This window comes from Dermacentor andersoni, chromosome 6, assembly GCF_023375885.2.
Source record: "Dermacentor andersoni chromosome 6, qqDerAnde1_hic_scaffold, whole genome shotgun sequence".
Lineage (NCBI taxonomy): Eukaryota > Metazoa > Arthropoda > Arachnida > Ixodida > Ixodidae > Dermacentor > Dermacentor andersoni.
The window spans coordinates 35,653,466-35,669,594 of NC_092819.1; the positions used below are offsets into that span (position 1 = coordinate 35,653,466).

The 16,129-nt window shown below is 42.7% G+C and overlaps 2 protein-coding genes across 3 annotated transcripts in view; both read left to right on the forward strand.

The window, feature by feature from the left end:
* The first annotated feature begins 6,777 nt into the window (after positions 1-6,777).
* Positions 6,778-11,513, forward strand: Mic26-27 (MICOS complex subunit 26/27). 2 transcript variants are annotated; one of them, XM_050170592.3, is made up of 9 exons: positions 6,778-6,884; positions 7,284-7,420; positions 8,227-8,352; positions 8,616-8,670; positions 8,752-8,847; positions 9,418-9,564; positions 10,230-10,366; positions 10,506-10,543; positions 11,426-11,513. In XM_050170592.3, the coding sequence occupies exons 2-8, from the start codon at positions 7,313-7,315 to the stop codon at positions 10,515-10,517; spliced, it is 681 nt and encodes a 226-aa protein (XP_050026549.2). In that variant the 5' UTR covers positions 6,778-6,884; positions 7,284-7,312; the 3' UTR covers positions 10,518-10,543; positions 11,426-11,513. The 2 variants fall into 2 exon arrangements, with proteins under 2 accessions (XP_050026549.2, XP_050026550.2); XM_050170593.3 differs by having other exon boundaries at positions 10,230-10,318.
* Positions 11,514-12,281: 768 nt separating this feature from the next.
* Positions 12,282-16,129, forward strand: part of Tace (ADAM 17-like protease Tace) — a 33,840-nt gene continuing 29,992 nt past the window's right edge. The window contains exons 1-5 of the mRNA XM_050170594.3: positions 12,282-12,399; positions 12,613-12,754; positions 12,832-12,965; positions 13,474-13,666; positions 15,350-15,593. Of these exons, the coding sequence (XP_050026551.2) occupies positions 12,333-12,399; positions 12,613-12,754; positions 12,832-12,965; positions 13,474-13,666; positions 15,350-15,593 (780 nt within the window). The 5' untranslated portion in view covers positions 12,282-12,332. The remainder of the gene's footprint in view (positions 12,400-12,612; positions 12,755-12,831; positions 12,966-13,473; positions 13,667-15,349; positions 15,594-16,129) is intronic.

Below are 16,129 nucleotides of genomic sequence, written 5' to 3' on the forward strand. Positions count from 1 at the left end.
TCGCGTTGTGGTTTCGCGAGGGTTGTCTTGAGGAAACCTTGGCGCATTCCCACGTGATGTGGTCCCGCGTGGGATCATTCCCGCACCACGGGCACTCATCTGGGTAGATCTCTTTATCTATTTCGTGTAGAAGATGTAGGTGTGAGTAAGTTTTAGTTAGCAACCTCCTCCAAGTGCCTTGTTCCGCTCTGCTTACTTTCCGATGACGCGGGGTGAATTTAATTCGAGCCCTCCAGCCATGTACTCCAGGATTGCTGATCGGCTCCAGTCCACTGGTTCGGAGTCAATGCGCGCCTCACTGTTGGAGCGGCACTGGTTTGTTGCGTGCGAAGTGGTCACCGTGTGGGCGAATACACCTCCACCGATGCCAGTATCACTTTGTGCCCAGATGAGTTTGATTGCGCCAAGGTCCTCGTTCTTTATTTGTTATCTCGGCGGTTTCCATGCAGATCCTACCGTTCCGGTAGTTTCTTCACGCGTGCATGGAGTCCGTCAGGATGGGGGCTTCCTCATTCGTGTTTGGGTGCGCTGCAATAGCCGTAGCAATGGCAGTATCCCGGGCCTCGCAGATGTTGGAGGCCCGCGCTGTGGTGCTCGTCACTTCTCTGTAAATGTCATCTATATAACTGCGGTTGTAAACCATGGTGTGCGTGTACTGTGGAGTCAGTGTAGTATGTGTTAACTCGTGCCCTCGTATATTTTCTTGTAATGTTTGCCTTAGCTTCACTGCGTCCCGGGTTTAAGATGGGGTCCGTCCTTTTTGGGATCGGAGCAACGGTGATTTTGTCCCTCTGGGCGGTTGTAAGGTCCGCCTGCCTATTCTGAAGTTCCGCGCACTCTCTGAAACCCAGTCTGCGTAGGATCTCTCGTCCCGTTGTTGAATGGGTGAGCCTAAGCTTTTGCACAGTTCGTCAAAGGTATTCGAGACCCCAAGGACCATAAGGAGTTCCGTTGAGGCCGTTTGAGGGAGCTGTAGGGATGTTCTATGAGCTCCCCGCAGAAAGGTTTCTATGGAGTCTGTCTCCTTCTTTAGCAAGTTGTAGTATAAGGAAGACTGTATAGAAGTATACTTTCGACCAGACTTCTTACAGGCCGAATTGTGCCGATATTCGACAGAACTGCACAGTTGTATGTGTCCTAGTCCTGAAGTTCGCGCTCTTGCTACGCCCATCGCCTATTAGTTTGCTTCACCTCATACAATAGTGTATTGTAAAGAAGATTGATTGCAATGGGAGAATGAGGAGAGCGATCATTTGAGAGGCCTAATGGTGTAAGGCCTTTGTATATAAGGGCTAAATTCTAATATTGCGAAAGAGGGCTTTCCCAGTATCTGAATTTAGGTCTTACGGATATACATTTCATTGTTTCCCTATAGTCGAAGGCATCTCAAAGGATATATTCGCTCAATAAAGTTATATATTGGCGCCCATGTATCATTGTGCTCCTCGGATTTATAAGCGAATGGCGTGAGACCTGTTTTCGTTTCCGAAGAGACGAAAGAAAGAAGAAACTTAAAGAGGGTAAGTTGTTGGACTAGTTGGTACACGAAACAGCGCGGGGAACGCAGCAGGAAACGTAAGGGGTGATCCCCTTTAAGTATTGCCGAATTTCTTTTTTAACAATCGCCTGTGGTAGATAGCATTAGTCTTGTCCTTGAGCTGTAATTTTCGAGCACGGACATCACGAGCACGAGTAATCGAAACACATATACAACTAATTAACAAAAGCTTCACTAATTATCGTCTTAATAAAATATTTTGCGGACCATATAGCAAATTACGAGTTGTAGCAGGTGAATTTGCAAGATGCATCCACTTGAAATGAATTTCCATGATGACACCAGTTTCGCGATATGATTTCCCGAAGTGTGGCGCGAAGTACATGGGCGTTCCAGTTACGTTAAGCGTGTTTCGTTAAAAGAAAATTAAATTCCGCGGTTTCGCGTACCAAAACCACGATCTGATTATGAGGCATGCCGTAGTGGGGGACTCCGGATTAATTTTGAACACCTGGGGATTTTTAGGGTGCACCCAATGCACGGTACCCGGGCGTTTTTGCATCTATAGCCCCCATCAAAATGAGACTAGTTTCGTTAAAAAAAGAAAGAGAAATAAAAGTAAGTGGAACAACCGTGAATTTTTAAGGCGTATTTGATGGCACATATCTACAAACTGGTGTCATTCTGGAAATCCATTCCAATAAATACACCTTCAAAACTCACCGGCTACAATTCCTAAATTTCCACGTGTGCCTAAAGTAATTAGAAATGTAATTAGGGAAATTTTATTAATTAGTTTCATATGCGTTTCGATTTGGACATGCGTTTCGAGTGCAAGTAATGTCCACCTCTCTGAATCCAGTTCAAAGACTAAAATGATATCAGCAACAGGTGATTTTTAAGACCTCCGTAAAACTTGAATATGATCCCCCTGTATGTTTAAATAGGCGAAGAAAAACTTTTCAAACAGATATGAGCGCTTCATTTTTTGTTTTCCTATCATCAGAGTATTTGACCAAATGATTGAACTATCCCTTGAAGAGGCTGCATACAGCCGGTGTCGTCCGTGCAAGCGGCGTGGGTGAATAGCATGCGGGCGGGCTTCGGTGGCTGCTTAATTACACACACAGTGCAGCGTTTCTGTGTTCCTCCTCTTCACACTTCTTCTCCACCCATTTTCGCTTCCCTTCTTCGTTGCACCTCTTAGTATTTCTTTCTCTAACGCCGCATTTGGTGTATGAACTTTCTTCCTCTCTCCATTCCCCTCCCCACGTGTAGGGTAGCAAACTGGACTCAGCCTGTATAACCTTCCTGCCTTTCCTTCTTCCCTTCTCTCTCTCTGTTCTTTCTTTCAGAGGTTATTTGCTCCAGGTCCACTCGATTCGCCTGCACCACTGTGGATCACAAGAAGAAAGATTCAGTGGTGATTTAGCGGTTAATGCGAGAGAAATGCGATAGCATTACGTATCATCCCTTTGAGGTCCCGGATCCATAATTGTAACCTTAGCAGGTCTGACATGTTGACTGGAAAACTAAACGCGAATAAGTTACACAAGGGCACATGGAATAGCCGTTGTCCTCGTCTGTTCCATGAGTCATTGTTTAATCCATACATTTATACAATTTATACAATATATTAGACCCCCCCCCCCCCCCCCCCACACACACACAAACACCTAAAGTGCCACTACCAGAGCTTTGTCACCCACATCATTTGAGGTTTCGTTTGACTTTCCTCGACCTTTTCAGTTGAAATTTTATTAGGGCTAATAGCTTACTGCATCATTATTGGCGCGGACGTGCACGCCTTCTAATTAATACTGTCGCTTTATTTCTGCGAATTCTGAAAATAAGAGGACATGCGCATTAGAAGCACTAGCGGCGGCTGCCTTATCCGTAGTTTCTCACTTCAACATTGTTTTAAATTTCCACTGTAAACACCATGCAAATACACAATATATTTAAATATACACACAGTACAAAGTTTATTATATTTTTGAAAGAGATGGAGGTAGTCAATTAAAACTTATTGCTCAAGGTACGGATAGTCTATGCCTAGAGAATGAATATGTTGCTGTTTGTTCACCATGTTTCAAATTGCTTTGCGTGCTTTCTTGACTATAAAAAAAAAAAAAACTATAGAATTCAGTGACCCCTTCGATAGAGTCTTTTATCAGTGGCGTGTGAAATGCACGTGAATGATATATGTCTCAGTATCGCTTCTCTTTCCAGTATGCAAAGCTAACGACTCATTAAGAACACTTCTAATAATTTACAACATTTATTAAGAATGGAAACATCGTCACTTGCATGCAGAGGTTATAAATATATACAGGCAGTCCCAATTAACTATCATGCACCAAGATTAACAAGATAAAGCAATGCGTTACTCGAAGAAAACATAGTACATATTGTTTACAGTACAGTGGAGTAGCTGCCGGAACTTTTTCATTACTGAGATTGAATTAGGTAATTGTATTTAATTATCTAACTCGAGACGTACTATCCTAATTATCAAAGTGTCAATGAGGCATTTGAAGGCACAGCCAAGGGACATCTAATTGCGGTATGCTTCTTTCTTTTTTTTTTTTTTTTTGCTACAAAACCTATATATGTCACCACAACAGCCATTTGTTTGACAACGTCAGTGCAAAGATTTAAAGGTGCGTTTTGTTTCGTCCCAGTCGCATGTCTTTCTCTAATGAGCAGGAAGTAAACATGATCCGTGACTTGGGATCTGTAAATGGCAACAAGAGGAAGGCCGCAAATATATATATCAGTCATGGAAGTGTGGCGGTAGACCAAACGCATCGACTATCATCCGAAATTATGAAAACCTGAGAAACTAGCAGCTTCCAGAAACAGCGGCGGATGTTCTGGCATTTCTAGCCTACGCACGGATGTTCTAGCATTTATGGCCTCAAACCCTCATGCTAGCGTGCGGGACGTGACCGCCCAGGTAGCAATTTCCAAGTCATCAGTTCGGAGGATTCTAAATGACGGCCTTTCACCCGTACCACCTTAACCACTGCAGCACAGTTCCTAGAAGATAGGTACCTGTAGAATCGTCTATAGATTTCTCGAATTGGGTCCTCACAAAAGCCGATGAGTCACCAGACTTTTTGAGCAACATCATGTGCACAGTTGAAGCCAATTTTCGCAGAAACGCCTAGCTAAATTTGCATAATGCACACTATTGGTGGACACCAATCACCAGTACCAGTGGTCGCTCAATGTGTGGTTCAGAATTTACGCCGGTGCTATAATTCCTCCCAGGTTCTTCGATCACACAGTGACTGGACAGCGTTACGTGCACGAAATCCTTGAAGGAGTGGTGCATGAGTTTCTCAGCGAAGTCCCGCTGTCACGTCTTCCACTTCAGTGGTATCAGCACGATGGGGCGCTAGCACACACCAGCAGCACGAAACTGGCTGAATGCGACATTTCACGCGCAATAGATTGGAAGGGACGGGCCTGTAAATTGGCCTGCTAGGTCACCTGACCTCTCTCTACTCGATTCCTTTCTGTGGAGTTATGTTAAAGATCATACTTACATGATCGAGACGGACGTCAGATTAAATCAAGGCAAGGATAACGGATGTCTGCCGTAGAATTACGGCGTCGGTCACCAAAAAATCCTCTGCAGATGTGATATAATGGACCAGTACTGCGGAGCTGCAGAAGGAGACCTATTCGAACACGTCCTCTAGTTCAACGGATCTTACGAATTCATAGATAATGAGAGCACATTTAAATCCCCCCTTTTTTTTGCAGACATACTGATTGCAAATTTGGCTCACTTAGAAGTGGTATATTTACTTTATTGAATGCATCGGTTTTGCCTTTTCTCTACACGCTGGTCGCTTCCCGGTCTGTTTATTTCGCTTTTATTTTTTCACACGAACCTGTTTTTGCAGCACGTATACACTTTCATGAAAAATAAAACGGTGAGTTTAATTTGGCTTTGGTCCGAAGCAAGTTTGTGGCTCAAAATATAGCTTCGCGCGCACTCTTTCGATGCGGTGCGAAAAAAGCCGGGATTTTGAAACTTGCTATGCATATTACAATGCTTTTCGCGTTTCATGCATCGTCAGAGCGGCGCTTCGACCGCGTTATCATGGCGCTTTTGTTATCAATGTGATCAGTCGGCCTTGAGAGACGGGTAATAAGTGTAACGTAGAAATGAGAGACAGGATTAGCTGCGAAGCCGCGAGACTTGCTGTTGGTGCTTCTTCCATATCATTCTCAAGGTGATGGGCGGTCTCTTCGGGTTTGCGACAGGCAATGCAGTTGCCTTCAATCAGCTTATTTGAGCGCGCTGCTTTATGATGCGGGTGGAAGCGCACTCACGTGGTATTTTTTCATACTTTGTGTGGTTTCTTTGCCAGACGGAAAAAATTGTAGGCAATTAGTACGTTCCTGAAGACACCGCAGTTAGATGTCATTTTGGGGTGCCTACAAATTCCTCATTGGCACTTTGAAAATTAGGACAGTACTTCTCGAGTTGGATAATTAATTGCAATTATTGAATTCAATCTCAGCAACGAGAGAATTACTGGCGGCTACTCGACTGTACTGGAAACAATATGCACTATAGGTTTTCTTCGAGTAACGCAAAAGCTCTTTTTTAAAGTCTTGGTGCATGCTAGTTGCGGAACATTGTATAATTCAGTCAGTAACCGAAATGAGGCAAGACAGATTGGCTCGAAATCAGAATCAACAGCAGTCATGCGCAGCCACGCTTATACTCACACTCACAGAAAAAAAAAAAGAAGAAAGAGAGAATGCAGTTTCACCGGAAAGGCTTAGCAGTATTAGTGATAGCCAAGTATGCGATAATTATACGAAGGAAGATTACACCACCGAGAGGACTCAGGCTGTAAAAGTGAACTGTCTCCTAACTATAGCCGTCACTTTATATATATATATATATATATATATATATATATATATATATATATATATATATATATATATATATATATATATATATATATATATATATATATATATATATCTATATGTATATATATATATATAAATGGGGCGGGGGGGGGCGGGTTCGTAAAGCTGGTTGGACCCTAGCCCCTCTCCGGAAAAATAAAATCTCTCCGCCTATGGACGGGATGGCAAATTCACCACAGAAAAAGAATGTGTTGCCTAATCCATGCGCCAAGAATAAAGACTCAAGTTATAAGTTTGAAGTGAAGTTTTTCGTAGTGCGATCGGGGCCGCTACTAGGTACGGTTTCACACGAACTCGACGGCTGCAAACCGAAAGCGGTTCTGGCAAGCGGGACCACGTACGCTAGCGTTATCGACACCATGAGAATTTTCAGTTTCCTTCCGGACCGCTTCGGACCTGCAGCTTCTGCATCGGGCTGTTGGTGAGTGTGATCGCTGTGTTGTATTTCAAACTACTGCTATCTTTCACTTTTATTCTTCTTATCTGTATTTATTTCACCCCAGTCTCAGCTGCATTAAGCCATTTCTTGTTCTGTACGCTTTGACCAGCGAAATAATTTATGTCTTCGAAGTAATCGTTGCACAGTTGTCGGATAACTGCCGTGCAACATCGGTTTGTTCTTTGCATTCCCTTTAACCAGTCTTTCATTTCCTATATATGTAATTTGTTGATAATAACTTCTATAAGCTCACCTTGCCGAGTTAGAAAGCCGGTGGATGAGCATGTAAAACTAAACTAAATGTGCAACATCCGGATTGTCCGTTTGCCCTTGAAAATCTGTGTTTACCACTTGCCAACAGCGTATACGTCTACTGCGCAGATTCATGGACGACCGAGCCTCATAAAACCATGGACGTCGCGCCCAAAGTTCACGCTGAAGCGGCAGCGCCCGCCGAGGAGAAGAAGCCGGCTTGCAGGCCATGCTGCCGAGGCAAGAAGCTGAAGAAACCCAGCGAGGTACACACCGTGCTTTGATCGCTTCTGTGCCAGTACATGGGTGACAGAGGCGTTCCCCCTTCCGCATGCCTAACCTGCTGTCGTCACCCTCGTACCATTCACAGCTCATCAAATTAAGTCAGTTCGCGCAATCTTATTCGTACGCGGCTTTCAAAACGCGTGTTTCAATTAGAGGTCGGTAGTGGAAGTTCAGCGAATAGAGGAGAAACCACTGGACGCACCATTTTATCCTCCTCTTCTTGAGTACCTGACCTGGCGTATGAACTCTCTCTCTCCCTTTGGTCTTTCGGAGGCGGCTCCATATTTTTGCATAGTAAAATAATAATAATACACCTGAAACTAAACAGCATAGTGAATGAACAAATGTCAGTCTGTGGATGTTGAGCGTGCCAAACCGCTGTCGGTAGCTGATTTATTAGTCACATGGTGGCAGGTTAATGTTTGTGTCGGCCATAAAAGGAACTTGACCCAAAGTGAAGCCAGTGAATGCATATGCTTTAAATAATAAATTTAGTACATAACCCCTTCACCCCATTTCCTCATTTGCATTACGACTCATGCTTTTAAATAAGAATGCACTTGAGCCCCTAGTACTGTATGGTTAACTGTAATGTGCCATTATTTTTTGTTTTCCACTTGTTGATTGCCCAGAACCTACTTTCTCTATCAATTTATTATGATTTTGATTGGAGTAGGCAATATCGTAAGTGTAACAAAGGAAAGAACTATCGGTCGAGGTTAAGCTGGCCTTGCTGACATGTGCAAGGCATGAATGACTGCTAATCTTTTCTTAACCTCTTTTGCAGTTGCCGCTGTACAGCTGTCCCTCGGAAAATGTTGAGTACGAACTTGTAGAAGAGCCTCCTGGTCAAGTTGAAAATGCGGTTCATTATGTGAGGACAAGCCTGAGCCCATACTACAGTGCAGTTGAGGTAAAGCCCCGTAGAAACATTGGTTAATGCATTTATCCTGTGGTGCTTTTTATTTTGTCAGTACATAAAGCTCTGTCAAGGCATGGCATATGTAATTATTTTGTTAAAGTTACCACAGTTGACAGTCATGTTAATTGCAATCACAGTGGCTTACATTAACATGTCTTTTTCAGCCACATATTTCTGTAAGCACAGAATCTTCTGTGAAATTTGCATGCAGAAATTTAAATCAATTGTCTCTAAAATATTTTTTTTTCTTTCAGTCTGCAAGTGAAAGGGTCGGGGATCTGTACACAACTGCCATTGAGCATTCAAAATGTGAGTCCTGTCTCTTTCATTTGCAGAAGGCGTTTGGGAAACTTGAAACTAAAGTTCTTTATGTTGACTTTTTCATTTCAGCAAGCTATGAGTATGTAACAAGGGAGGAAAATATGGTTTCGAGGGCCATGGCCATATCGTTGGGAGGCCTTACAGGAATCGTTCTTGGAGCCAGGGGTAAGCACAACAATTCTCAGAAGAATGATTGTGACGATTGATAATATTTGGATTACGCTTTTTGTGTGGGCCTCTGCTGGATTTACAAATTGCACAGTTGAGGGAACAAAGTTCTTTGAGTATATGCTATGTTGCCACACTAGTAGCGGGCATGGGCTGATATTTTGTAGTGATGCCTTTTCCAGATGCTAATGCCTTCTGGCACGTTTAGCATTTGCTAGTGGACAAGTGACACTCTGTAGTGAAGCGCCGAATGTGGCCATTCACAAATGCGAAAAGCACCGAAAGGCATTAGCGTTGAAAAAGGCAACACTACAACATACCGGCCTGGCTTTGCCTTTTCTGACATTTGGGGTCATCACTTACAGGGATTTATGTTGCGCTTGCCATACAAAAGCTTATTGTGTACAGAAAGTTTCATTTGGAATGCACACATTTTTACTTCCATGATTACAGTTTAGAGTGAATGAAGCAGAATAACTAAGTTTATGTTTGTTCTCGGTAGCAGAGGTAATATGAGCACAGTTGAGGTATATATTTGTTTTGATAGGCTGTGTTTTCTTTTTCTAGGAGGAATATTCAAGAAGCTGATCTATGGAAGTGTGGGAGCTACTGCTGCTGCTGCGGCCTGCTATCCCAAGGAAGCCAGGAAGTTCTCTCAGGATTACCTGGTTGTTGCTCGTGACCAGGCTGCTGCTGCTGTGAAGCAGGTCACAGGCAAGCTAAACAATGCACCAATCATTGAACAGGTCAAAAACGTAAATATTATCGAGAGGACCTAGTTCATGTAATCAACAGGTTCGTAAGTTTGACTCGTATGCAGTAATATGCCGTAGATGTCTCTGGGGTGGATCATTGAGAAGGGGAGGGAGCGGAGGTGAAGGCGTCTCTTCTCTGAATCCGTGAGTGGTATCATGTAAAAGTGGGGGACAAAATGCTAGCAGCTGGTGACGGGAGTGAAAGCATGAGGTAGGTGTAGCATTGTAAGCAAAGGGGGAAATTGATTTTCAAAACATTAATTGAGAGGAGCGGATGAAAAGACAGTTTCTTTTTTGTAGGGGACCTTCTTAATACATCAGTGTTATCCATTTCTTAGTGCTTGTGCAGTTGTGTAGCCAGTGCTTTTGGACAGCAACCTGTTTCTCTTTCTTAAGAAATGGCTGCTGTGACACTGGTTGCATCTATGGCTGTTGGCCTCCTTTATTCATTCACTTCGTGAACCCATGATCTTTCTATTCTCTTGTCTTTAATGTGCTACTTTGAAAACACTGCTTCTGATAAATGGTTTTGTGCATTGATCAGTGGTAGCCCATTCACTCATATTATGTCTGCATTTGTAGGCTCTTGTAAGATATTTGTCCTTTTTTTTAACTTCCACGCAGGCCATGACCTAAATGACCTGTTTTCGAAAGTGCAACTTCCGAAGCTGCCCGACTTCTCTGCGAAGACGATTGACCAAGTGGGCCAGCAAGTGAGTGACATTCAGTACTATGGTTTCAGGCTGGCCGATCCTGAATCGGTAAATACTGTGTTCTGCACTTCACAGTTGATGCATTTATGTATATTGTAGGCTGCAAATTCTACGTAAGTGTTGTATGTGATCGGGGGGGGTTTTGCTTGTGGTAATCATTGGCTTCCTTTCTGTTTGTCTTTTGCAGAAGAGTTCGTAGTAGTGTTGCCTGCCAAAACACTTCAGGCAAGTATGAGTTTTCATCCTTAGGAGGCTCATATCATTTACCATGTGTTGCATTGGGAAGAGATAGCTACAACTGTACGAGGAAAACAAACAATGAAGCCAGGGAGAGCATAGGGGAAATTGTTCGTTTTCCATTGAAATGTTCAAGTAATAAGTAAAAGGGAAAGGAAAGTGAATGAACAGACAACCTTAACTTGCCCACAACGCTGAAGTAGATTCAGAGCTCAACTATGACTGGCTGACTTAATAGTAGGCGATGTAGCATCTATAATGTTGTAATAATACACTATGAAAAGACAACTTGCCGCAGCTGGGAGGCAAATCCACACCTTCCAAATCACATGTTAAGTTGGCATTCTGGTAGACACAGGTAGCCAGTTTACTTTGAGGGCACCAAAAACTGCACAGTGCTGATATACTGTGTCATTACAATATAATAAATACTACATCATCTACTAATATGTCAGCCAAATCATATTGAACCTGTGAGTCTACTTCAGTGTGTTGCAGCCACATTGTGGACAAGGTAATATTGGCTTCAAGGAACTGTTCTGAAATAATAACCCCTGCATTCTAGAATGTTCCTCCACTCAACTTTTCATCGCAACACAAAAATGTAGATAGCCGTACCAGCTCCCCGAAACTGCACTTCAGGATCATCCACGTCAGTTCTAGAGGATCGCAGTGTGTTCTTGAGACGAGGGGCGGTGCTGTACTTAACTCGGTGAAGTGGAGAAAGAGCTTTGAGTCGAGAATCTCTTGAGCATACAGGCGTGAATCTCTTTGGTAAAGCTGTGCTTCCTGTGATGGCTGCTAAGTTTTCACCTGCTATTACAGTGCGTTTAATCATTTCCTTCCATTTTTTTTTTTTTTTATGCACAGGTGTGGCTTTCCAAGCCAGCAGGATGGACATTGGCTAACCTCTGCAAGAAATTTAGGTCAACGCAATAAATGTCATCTAAATGTTTTATTGGCGTAGTGTGCTTTTCGTCTTTATTTTTATCATTACATTGGTTGCAGTTGCTACAGTAACCATGCAACTGTTGTTTTGCTTTAATTAAGGTAAGAACTGGCCGATACCAAACCGGGCATGATGATTTAATTCATCACCAGTATGGCGTGCATGTAAAATCTGGCCAGCTGCAGTGCTGCAATAATGCGGCGAGGCCAGCCACGCGGCGCAGCGACGCTGTTTTTTCTCGTCGCTCTTTTTGTAACGGTAATAAATGACTGATAACTTGGCCGGGTTGGAGAACCATTATCCAAAGCTTCTCAGCGTTGCTGCAAGTGCTAGTACTTCCTGATTCGGTTATTTGGCCGCTGTAAACGGTCACAACTTCGCTAGAAAAATATTCGTCGCCTACTAAACCTCCCATATAAATGCGTAAACACACATAGTACAGCTACAGGCACGACCCTCTCGCACGCAACAAATCAAGTGGTCAGGTGTTGCCATCTGTCGATAGCGATGTGAACGTATCTACGCGTTGCTGCAAACATACTTTTGGTACCCCTAAAACTTGTCGCTGCTAAAAATAAAGTGAAAATAGACAGAAGAAATAAACCAAAATGCTGAAGTGAACAAACCAAAATACTGAAGTGTATGATGGCATTGCTTTGTTGCGAAGAGGGCTTCAAGGAGGTTACTCGAATATTTATCCACACAATACAGCTTCGTCTCTCTACATGTGTTACTAGCATGACGGAACTTCCGGTAATTTCTCTCCAGAAAATGTAAACTTCCTGGGAGTGTCTACTTTCGTGCTTCTCGACCGAAACTGCAAGAAGCATGATCCTCTCCCCATGGAAGTCATTACCTGTGATATGTTACTTAATTATAGTTACCTCAAGTCATGGTAAGTAGCATTAATAGAAATCTACCGCAGTTTCTCGGACAAGGCACAGATCGGACTCGTGTCGGACTCCTAGGATCAAGCTCGTTTTTGCACACTCTAGTTGGAGGCTGCTTGCTTTCCTTGTGATACTTGCCCGCTTTCTTTGTTCTGTTTTGTTCAAGACCACATATACTTTTCTTGAGCCGAATACTGACATTTGACATTCTTTTGCAGCCGCAAACATCTACGATCAGCTCAAATATTTTGAAACTTTAAAAGTTAGCGATCTGAGTCATTCCATCACAAAGCGAGGCACGCAGCCAAGCAAGCATAAATTCAACACAATCAAAGAAGTAAGCTTCAGAGCCCATGGCAGGTACGTGAATTGTTGTGAACGCATTTATTAGCTAACTTTTCTGTCTTTGATGGATAACCGTTTTTGTTGCCGATTAGGGATTTTCGGCTCATCCTGAACCCGACCAAAGGCTTGTTGTCAGCCCACTTTAAAGCTTACACAGTGGATGGTTCTGGCAACAAGAGGCCTGTGTGGGTCGACCAAAATCAGTTCTTTGAAGGCAGAGTGTTTGGTAAGCCATCATTTTTTTCTGCACTCCTGTACTCTGGAATATCGCATAATCAATGATCTTGCTGCTCACAATGCCGAAGAACGCTAGCAATTAAAGTGTAAGGCGCACATGTGAAGAGAAGTTTTATTTAAGTGTAACTATTGTACAGTACACTTTAGGAATGGTACAAAAGGCAAAATGCCTGACGAGGCCCATCTCTCTACAATCACTTGTAGCATTTGACAGACAGAAGCAGAGACACTTCACTACACAACGAACATAAAGCAGGGTCACTTTCATAATATGAAAACACGCATGGAATAACATCGTTTAACACCTAACACACTTGCACTGTATACGTATACTACTTTTCGTTCTGTAGCAATCACTCCAAGCCTTAGAAGTACTGATAGATGAGGTCTTCAATGTGTTAGTTATTATTAAGAGAATGTATAATTTGAAATTAAAACGTTAATCTACTACTTTAAACTTCTAGTTCTCTCATCGTATTCTACATCATCCTCTGCAGGGGAACTTGTCTCTAATGTGAGTGCGCACATTGATGAAGGTGTTATGACAGCGTCAATACGTCTCAAGGACGACATATATGTTGTTGAACCGTCATGGAGGCACATCCCTAATGACCATAATGACACAATGATTGTGTACCGAGCATCTGATGTCAAGTACGCCTGGGATCCAACACAGGGAGCCCAGTCTTTGTGAGTATTCTTTTCTTCTATGAATTCACTTTTATTTACACCTATTTGCAACATTCTTTGCAGACTTTGATGATTTGGGGGCTAACATATTGCACTGGGTTTGTTGATCTGTCATGCGCTAAGAAATGGGACACGAGGCGAAAGCGGCAAATCACGGTACTGAACTACCAGCTGAAGCTTCATTCTGATATGTTTCTAAATAACTATTGGCAGCAGTATCCAGACAGAGTAGGTAAAGGTGAAAATAAAGAAATATATAATTTAAACATGCAAGGCAATACAGATAACTTGCATATGCAGCAGAGCAGGTCTTCTTGAAGGCTAATGTTAGTTCAATGCTGTGTTGTGCCATCCTTGTCTCATGTCCCTTAGCGCTGGTATTACATAATGACGTAGGGTAAAAAAAAAAATCTTCACGGAAAGTCTTTCACAGGTGCAGCAGTATACAGGGTGTTTTAGCGAACACTTTCTAAATTTTTTAAGGTTGCCTGTGGCAGATAGCTCAATTATAGTTTATAAGCTGGTCTACTCGAAGCGGCGGACACTACTTGGACAAAAAATTTAAATGCGAAATTGACTAATCAACAAGAATTCACTAATTAACTTTTTAGCTTATGACCCATATTGCAATTTACAAATTCTAGCCGTGGACTTTGCAAGGCAGATCCACTTGGAATGAATTCTCAGGACGACACCAGTTTCGATATACAAATTCCCAAACTTTGCGGAGAAATGCATTGGTGTTCCAGTTACTTGTGTGCTTCAGTGCATGAAACGGCGTTTTGTTAACAAATTAACTGGAACGCCACTGCATTTCTCCGCAAAGTTCGGGAATCTATATCTCGAAACTGGTGTCATCTTGAAAATTCGTTCCAAGTGGATCCACCTTGCGAACTCCACGGCTATAATTTGTAAATTGCAATATGGGCCATAATGTAGTTAGTTAAATACATAATTAGCGAATTTTTATTAGTTAGTCAATTTTGCGTCTCAATTTATTTTGCAAGTATTGTCCGTTGCTTCGAGTAGACCAGCTCATGAACTAGAATTGAACTATGAACCAGATGATGTAAACTAGATTTTTGAGCTAGAACTATGAACTAGATTTTTGAAGGTGTTTGCAGAAACACCCTGTATTTCTGCCCAGTAACTACGGCATTCTGCTGCTGTGCATAAAGTCACAGGTTTGATCCCTGGTTGTGGCTGCCGCATTCCGATGGGTGAAACGCAAAAACGCCGTGCTTTAGGCACATGAACCCCAGATGGTAAAAGTTCATCTGAAACCGTCAAATATCATGTCTTTCATGGCCCAAGTGCTGCTTTAGAATGTTGAGCACCATCAACAATTTTAGCTCCTTATCATATGGACTTGAAGTGTGACACCCTAGTTTGTTTTTTAACCACTGAAGAAAGGGAACTTGACATTGCTGAAACTGTATTTGCTAGTAGGATCGAGTTCAATAGTGCCTAGCGATATGTTTTGAGTGCGCAAAATAATCATCTTTCCCGATAACAGAGATAAGAGGTCAAGGAAAGCTTGTTTCAATACTCTCTAGCAGATTGTAAGCTCATTAAGAAGTGAAGGCTCTCTCAAGGATACCTTGAAACCACGCCAGACTTTATGTTAGGTTGTTATGCCTTGTTTATGGGTATTTATTATGAATTCGCTTGACTGAAATGCAGAACCAAGTACTGTGGCTATGTCAAGGAGAATGGAAATGCCACGGAGGTTACCGGCGACCTGTCTGAAAACTTGAGCCACTGGAATGATGGAAGCAGCATCACGTCTCATGTCCAAAAGCGACAGGCTATGGAACCCTACCACTGGGAGCCTGTGCAGACCCGCTGTTCTCTTCTACTTGTGGCTGACCACCGTTTCTATGAAAACATGGGGGGCCGTAACCTCAAGAGCACCATTAATTTCTTGGTGAGCATCCCTGAATTTTTTTCAGTCGTTAACCCTTTAAACTAGAGGCCCAAGTGGCACCTTTCCTGCCGGTTTGTGCCAGTATTGCCAAGGACGAATCCTGCTCCTACGCCGCACACTTTGTTTTTCTTTGTTCCCCAGTGACGAGTCATGCACATCAACTCATTCCACCAATAGCTATAGGCTGTGGACACTCGTGCATATCATTCTGTAATTCGCATATGTTTTGCTGTCAAGAGTGCAAAGAATATTTTGGAGACGTTTATGCGACCCTGAGGGGACCGACAAAATTTATCGAATTATCTGCCAGGTCGAATTAAACAAGATGCAGAAAAAAACTCTAGAACACACCGCTGATTCATTGGCAGTATTTGCTCAATTCTAACACAGCCCCAAATCAAATGCGCACCCACTTACACTGTGTCCAAAGTAGAAAATAACATAGAAATGATATTAAAGCTCCTAAACAAATTAGAAATCTAATGCACACCCGATTTTTAGCAAGAATGTTGGCAAGGGTCTGCACAATAGTGTTG